The 7,395-nt window shown below is 44.9% G+C and overlaps 1 protein-coding gene across 1 annotated transcript in view; it reads left to right on the top strand.

Annotated features, from left to right (window-relative positions):
• LOC123931069 (zinc finger protein 543-like) overlaps positions 1–6,182 on the top strand; it is a 47,574-nt gene extending 41,392 nt beyond the window's left edge. The window contains exon 7 of the mRNA XM_045987760.1: positions 3,162–6,182. Coding sequence (XP_045843716.1) covers positions 3,162–5,002 — 1,841 coding nt within the window. The 3' untranslated portion in view covers positions 5,003–6,182. The remainder of the gene's footprint in view (positions 1–3,161) is intronic.
• Positions 6,183–7,395: the final 1,213 nt, after the last annotated feature.

Genomic DNA, 7,395 nt, shown 5'->3' on the forward strand with positions numbered 1-7,395 from the left:
GCAGTGTTCAACTGACTGAGCCACCCAGGTGTCCCAAGATTTTATTTATTTATTTGAGAGAGAGAGAAAGAGCACGAGCAGGGGGAGAGGGAGAAGCAGACTCCCCACTGAACAAGGATCCTGACATAGAGCCCCATCCTGGGACTCCAGGATCGTGACCTCAGCCGAAGGCAGCCTCTTAACAACTGAGCCACCCAGCCGCCCCAAGTTGCCTCATTCTTGCAAGAGATGTCTACACTGTGGCCTCCTCTTTGCCCATTCACTATTATTTTCTTGCACTTTTTGAATGAGCTGTAACTGTGTTGTGTAAAAATCTTAAGAGGTCCGCTTGATGAATCATTGTGTGTGTATAAACTTATATAACCACCACCTGTGTTAATATTTAGTGTCTACCGTAGTCTGTGGCTTTGCTTTCTGCTCTTTCAGTTACCTGCGGTCAGTTACGGTCCAGAAGCAGAGGATTATTCTTCTGATCTGTCATTAGAAGGTCACCAGTAGCCTAATACTGTGTCACATGCCTGTGTCATTCACCTCACTTCATCTCAGCATGTAGGCATTTATCATCTCACAGCATCACAAGAAGGGAGAGTGCCATATAATAAAATATTTTGAGTGAGGGACCATGTTTGTGTAACTCTTATTACAGTATTTGTTTTAATTATTCTATTTTATTATTACTTACTTTTGTTAATCTCTTATGTGCCAAACTTATAAATTAAACTTTATTGTAAGTGTGTATTTATACATACATACATATATATATATATGAAAAAACATAGTATATGTAGGGTTGGTACTACCCACAAATTCAGGGACCAACTGGGGTCTTGTAACAAATCCCCCACAGATAAGGGACCTACTGTACAACATTTCCAGTACTTCGTCAGGGTCTCATGCCTTCAGTAGCCCCTTCTACTAGGTAATCCCTTTTGAGACCATCAGCGTGAATTTGTGTTGACTTGGAACCCCGCTGCATGGTGTCTTTGTGTCCGTCTCCTTTTGCCCATCGTTACGTCTGTGAGAGTCTTTTCACATGGCCGCGTACAGTCAGAGTTTGTTCACTCTCAGTCTAGTGTGACGTCTCATTGTGGGAAAAACTGCCAGTCGTTCATCCATTCCCCGCTTGGCAGGCCTTCCTCTTGTTTTCAACTTAATGCTGCTGAGAATATTCTTGTTACTTGTCTTGGTGTAGATAAGCACTAATTTCTGTTAGGAACAGATTCAAGTATGTTTCTAGGTCAGGTTGGCTTTATTGGAAAATCCCAGGCAGTTCTGGAGAAACCAAACCCTTTCACATTCCCACCACTCACCTGTGAAAGTGGTGACATCATTCTTTTTGTGCTTTGAGGCCCTGTGAGGGGGTTCCTCTGCACCACAGCACTGAAAATGTTGCTTATACGGTCACTGCTTTGCTCCTAATTTTCAAATACAGCAGCAGCCATAGTGTTGATGGGTAATGGCCCACAATTTCCTGAACGATCCCCCAGTGGCTGGCAGTGTGCTGACCACTTTACAGGCATTTTCTCATTTAGACTTCAGGACAGTCTGTGAGGCAGAAACAGTCTCTCAGTTTTTCAGACGAGGGATCTGAGATGGAAACAGCTAAGTAATTTGTCCAGTATCAGCTCCCTCGGTACAGGCAGGATTTGCACCAACCGTTCTGGCTCCTGAGCCAACACTCTGAACCTCTGTGCTTGTGAATGCATAATTCAGCGGGCTTCTAGATTGTGTCGTGAGCATCGGATCCTCCTGCGGTCTCTGCCCCTAATCTCCCAGGACCTCCCTTCTCTTCTTCTGGTGACTTTAATGTTGGCTCGGCAGGCATCTCATGGACCACTCTTCTTACTCTTCAGTACTCTTCCAGTCAGTCCACGCATTCTGACACTGCCAGTTTATATGCTCGCTAATTAGGTCCCAGATGCATATTATTTGACTAACCCATAATAAAAAATTAGAGCTGGCATGTGGCCAGGTTTGCACAGCGTCTGGTATCATACTGAACATGGTTCATGTATGCACGTGGCAAATGCAGGATTTCACTTCATCCTCACAGAGTCCTACAGCACAGTCTTTATTTCTGGCTTTACTTTTTAGGAGACAAAAGGAAGGCTTATGAAATGTGAGTGCCTTGCCAGGTGCTACGGGGCTCATACTGAGTTCTTGTGGGACCTGGGCCTAGGGTTTCTGTGGTTGAAGACCATGATCTTAACCATAACACTGCTGTGACCTCTAAGCCTTGATTCGTGAACCTCAGGTACAAATTTTGGTTTGTACCAAGCCAAACCTTGGCTGATGACACATTGTCATCACTGATTCACAAATGACCATGATTAATTGGTGTATTAACTAAGTTGTCTGCTCATTCATTTCTTTTTGAAAATAATACAGTTAACATCACAGACAAGAATGAGTACAGTGCTCATACCAACAGTCTGGTCAGCCTGGACTGCTGTAACGAGAATGCCACAGACTGGAGGATGAAACAACGTTTATTTCCCACAGTTCTGGAGGCCAGACGTTTAAGGTCTGGTGTCTGGTGAGGGCCCTCTTTCTGGTTTGCAGAGAAGAGTCTCCTCTTCCCTTCTCACGTGGCGTTGAGAAGACACAAAAGCTCTTGTGTTTCTGCTTGTGAGGATACCAGTCCCGTGTCAGGGGCTGCACTGGTGCAGCCCCATCCTCTGGTGCCCTGCAGGTTCCCTGAGTCTTGGAAGATTCAGCGTTTGTTCATTCCATCAGCTAAGGCTGAAATGGCTTTCCAGTTTTCTCTAAATGGCAATATCTCACATTCCCTGTCTGGAAACTCTCACCAGCCTCTTCCCGGCTGCCGTGGAGGCTGTGTCGGGTGCCCCTTTGCTGCCCTTTTGGAGCATCTGAGCATTCTTGCTTTAAGCAAACCCAGCACACACTGTGTCATTACCCTGTGTTCTTGTCCCCAGTTGCCAGACACTCTGTCCCCCATCTGTTCTCTCCCTCTAGGTTTCTACTCAAAGGTTTCAAGAATTCAAGGTCTGAAAAGAAATTGCAAACTGGATTTTAGAGATTTGAAAACATGGCAGGCACAGAGCCATTGTTTTCATCTTCTTATTCCCACTGAAATGACGATTTTGTTTTTCTGTGTTGCCATCTCTAATGAGCCCATCTGTATATTGTATTCCCTTCAGGTGACACCACAAAACCCGAGACCCCAGAGCTTTCCCTTTCTCACCTTGCCTTGTCTGAGGAAGTCTCACCACAGGAACAACAGGCTCAGCAGGCTCTGGGGGGCTCCCAGTTGGGGCAAGGCAAGAGTCAGGATTGGCCATCGGAAATGCTGGAAGGCCAGTTGAAACCAGGGATAGACCCCCGAACGGAGAAGCTCCCTGGGAACATGAAGCCTAAACGTGATGGTTTAGGGACAGATGATGGTCTACACTCAAGGACTGTACAGCAGCTGATCCCTGCAGAACATGGTCTTCACGGTTGTGACTCACAGCAACTACTGAAAGATCCCTTGATTCACGAAGGGAAACGTCCTTATCAGTGTGAGGAACGAGGGAAAGTGTTTACCAAGAATTGCTTTCTTGTGCGACATGAGCAGATTTCCGCTGGAGCAAAGCCCTATGAATGCACCGAGTGTGGGAAAACTTTCAGCAAGAGCACACATCTCCTCCAGCACCGCATGATCCACACGGGGGAGCGGCCCTACGAGTGCGCGGAGTGCGGGAAGGCCTTCAACCGCAGGTCACACCTCACGAGGCACCAGCGGATCCACACTGGAGAGAAGCCTTATAAGTGCAGTGAGTGTGGGAAGGCCTTCACCCACCGCTCCAACCTAGTCTTGCATAACAGGAGTCACACTGGAGAAAAGCCCTTTGTGTGCAAAGAATGTGGGAAAGCCTTCCGTGATAAGACAGGTTTCCTTCGGCACTACATCATCCACACGGGAGAGAAGCCCTTTGAGTGCATGGAGTGTGGGAAGGCCTTCAACCGCAGGTCACACCTCACGTGGCACCAGCAGATTCACTCCGGAGTGAGACCCTTTGAATGCAATGAATGCGGGAAAGCCTTTTGCGACAGCACAGACCTCATTCAGCACTATGTCATCCACACGGGAGAGAAGCCATACAAGTGCCTCGAGTGTGGGAAGGCCTTTTACCGCCGGTCACACCTCAAGCAGCACCAGCGGAGTCACACTGGGGAGAAGCCCTATGTGTGCGGCGAGTGTGGAAAGGCCTTCACCCACTGCTCTACTTTCATCTTGCACAAAAGGGCCCACACTGGAGAAAAACCCTACGAGTGCAAGGAATGTGGGAAAGCCTTTAGCAATCGATCAGACCTCATCCGACACTTCAGCATCCACACCGAGGAGAAACCCTACGAGTGCATGGAGTGCGGGAAGGCCTTCAACCGCCGGTCATACCTCACAAGACACCAGCGGATTCACAGTGGAGAGAAGCCCTATGAATGCATGGAGTGCGGTAAAGCCTTTTGCCAGAGGGCAAACCTCATTCGACATGCTATCATCCACACTGGGGAGAAGCCCTATGAGTGCAATGAGTGTGGAAAGGCCTTTACGTACTGCTACACTTTTATCTTGCATAAAAGGGCTCACATTGGAGAAAAACCTTTTGAGTGTAAAGAATGTGGGAAAGCCTTCAGCACTAAGAAAGACCTTATTCGACACATCAGCATCCATGCTGGAGAGAAGCCCTATGAGTGCACAGAGTGTGGGAAGGCCTTCAACCGCCGGTCAGGGCTCACGAGGCACCAGTGGATTCACAGTGGAGAGAAGCCCTATGAGTGCATGGAGTGTGGGAAATCCTTCTGCTGGAGCACCAGTCTCATTCGACATTCAGTTATCCACACCGGAGAGAAGCCCTATGAGTGCAGTGAGTGTGGGAAAGCCTTCAGTCGCAGCTCATCCCTCACTCAGCATCAGAGGATTCATACTGGGAGAAACCCTGTCCATGTAACTGAAGTGGGAAGGCCCTTCACGAGTGGGCAGTCCTCAGTCAGCCTCTAAGAGCTCCTGTTGGAGAAAGACTTCTTGAATGTAACCACTGAGGAAACTTCTTACTCAGAATCTGATTGTTCATACCAAAGAGAACTCCCTCAGTTTCCTTCCCTATGAGAAACCCTCTGTTGCAGGACATCATTTGTCATCTGAGGAGTCAGACGGGAAACTTACCCTGTCTGGAGCCTTATTCTGCGTCTGAGAATTCATCCAGGAGTGTGATCCAGTCATTCTCATGCACTTAGCAAAACCATCAGCCACATCTTTCTCCTCAGTTTACACTGAAAAATTATCTCAGGGGTATTTAAACAATGGAGGAAAAGACATGAAAGAGAAAGAAATGTAAGCCTGGCTTCTTTCAGACCTATGTTACAAGCCTATGGCAGTTTGTTTTTCCTTATCTCATTTGGGAAAGGGGATGATGTTGTTTCAGAGTTCACAGAGCCTTGTCCCCTCTTTCTTATGTATGTTTCCACTCTGTCCATTGTCAGGACAGTTGGACATTTAAGGTGTGTCTAAAAACAGTTATTGAAAGCCTTTGTTCTGCAGCTTTGTCTCTACCCTTGAGTAGCATAAGTCTTAATGAGAAATATAAAGCCTTGAGTTATGAAATGTTATATTGTAGGAAATAAAAATGTACATATGAATGGGCCCACTGTACCACACTCTTAAGACTTTGATTTAAAAAAACACAGACAAAATTTTTTTCATGTGTATTTAACAACCCACTACTTGTACTTGCTCTTGCCTTACTTGTTTATTGTTTTTTGTTTGTGTGATGAAGACGGCAGTGTAGCTATGTGACCTTCCCTGGTGAGCCTGAATTCTTCCCTCTGCGGTTCCTAAGCTTCTCCAGTCCTCCTTAGACTCTTCCCAAGTCCACATCAGTTACTTTCTAGGGATTGAATTAGAGCCAAAACAAAATAAAACAGATAGCTAAATTAGCTTAAACAAACAAACTCAGAAAAGCACAGAGAAGGAATCTCATTTTTATTCTTAAAAAAGATTGTGTGAAGATTTGCTATTGAGGAAGTTGACTAGAATATTAACAGACAAAATTAGTATGTGCACATGCAGTTATCTGTAGAGTTTCACAGTTGTTACTATGGCCTTAGTATACTAAGTTAGGACTACTACCTTTTATCAGGGTCTTTTGGAATTTCTTTGGTATTTTTTGTTGTTTATTTATTTTTTTGAGCTACATATGATACTATTATCTCTCATTAAGAAATATGCTGTGGGGGCGCCTGGGTGGCTCAGTGGGTTAAAGCCTCTGCCTTCAGCTCAGGTCATGATCCCAGGGTCCTGGGATCGAGCCCCGCATCGGGCTCTCTGCTCAGCAGGAAGCCTGCTTCCTCCTCTCTCTCTGCCTGCCTCTCGGCCTACTTGTGATCTCTCTCTGTATGTGAAATAAATTTAAAAATCTTTAAAAAAAAAAAAAAGAAAGAAAGAAAGAAATATGCTGTGGATGGGGTGCCTGAGTGGCTCAGTTGGTTACATGGCTGCCTTTGGCTCAGGTCATGATCTTGGGGTTGCGGGATTGAGCCCGGCATCAGGTTCTTTGCTCAGCGGGGAGCCTGCTTCTCCCTCTCCCTCTGCCTGCTGCTCTGCCTACTTGTGTTCTCTCTCCATCTTTCTAACAAATAAATAAAGTCTTTAAAAAAAAGAAATATGCTGGGGGAGAAAGATGTAAAAATAATCACGCATTCACACTGAACCCTCCTCAGGGCCCTTTCAGTCACCACGTGTGTACTTTTGTATTGTCATCGTAGGCCAAGCCATTTTTGTTATATTGATTCACGGCATTATTATGAAGGAACCTCTTTATCCTTTTCATGTCATGTGTAAGAAGTCTTAAGTAAGCTTTCTGTCCTGAATATTTTCTCTCAGAAGTTTTATAGTTTTACCTTTTACACTTAAATCTCTGATGCATGTTGAGTTAATTTTTGTATTACCATGTGAGGTTTAGGTTGAATTTCTTTCTTGTATTTGTGCCTAAGGATGTTCAGTTGGCCAGCACCATTAGTTGAAAAGTAGACTACAGTATTATGTCTCCATTGAACATTTACTCCTTAGTCAGAAATCAGTTGGGCATGTTTATGTTGATCTGTTTCTGAGTTATCTATATTATCCCATTGATGTGCATGTCTAAACCTCTGACAGTACTGCAATATCTTACTGTAGCTTTCAGTAAATCTTAAAATTGGGTAAAGTGATGACTTCCCCTATATTTTAAAAATTGATTTAGCTTTCCATATTAATTTTTCCCTTGGCTTTCTGTATACACTTTATCATGATTTTCTTTATTTATAAAACATCTTGATGGGATTTTGATAGACATCACTTTAGTCTATGGATCATTTTGGTGAGATTTGGCATCTTTATTATGTTGACTCTTTCAA

The sequence above is a fragment of the Meles meles genome, chromosome 19 (assembly GCF_922984935.1).
Source record: "Meles meles chromosome 19, mMelMel3.1 paternal haplotype, whole genome shotgun sequence".
NCBI lineage: Eukaryota > Metazoa > Chordata > Mammalia > Carnivora > Mustelidae > Meles > Meles meles.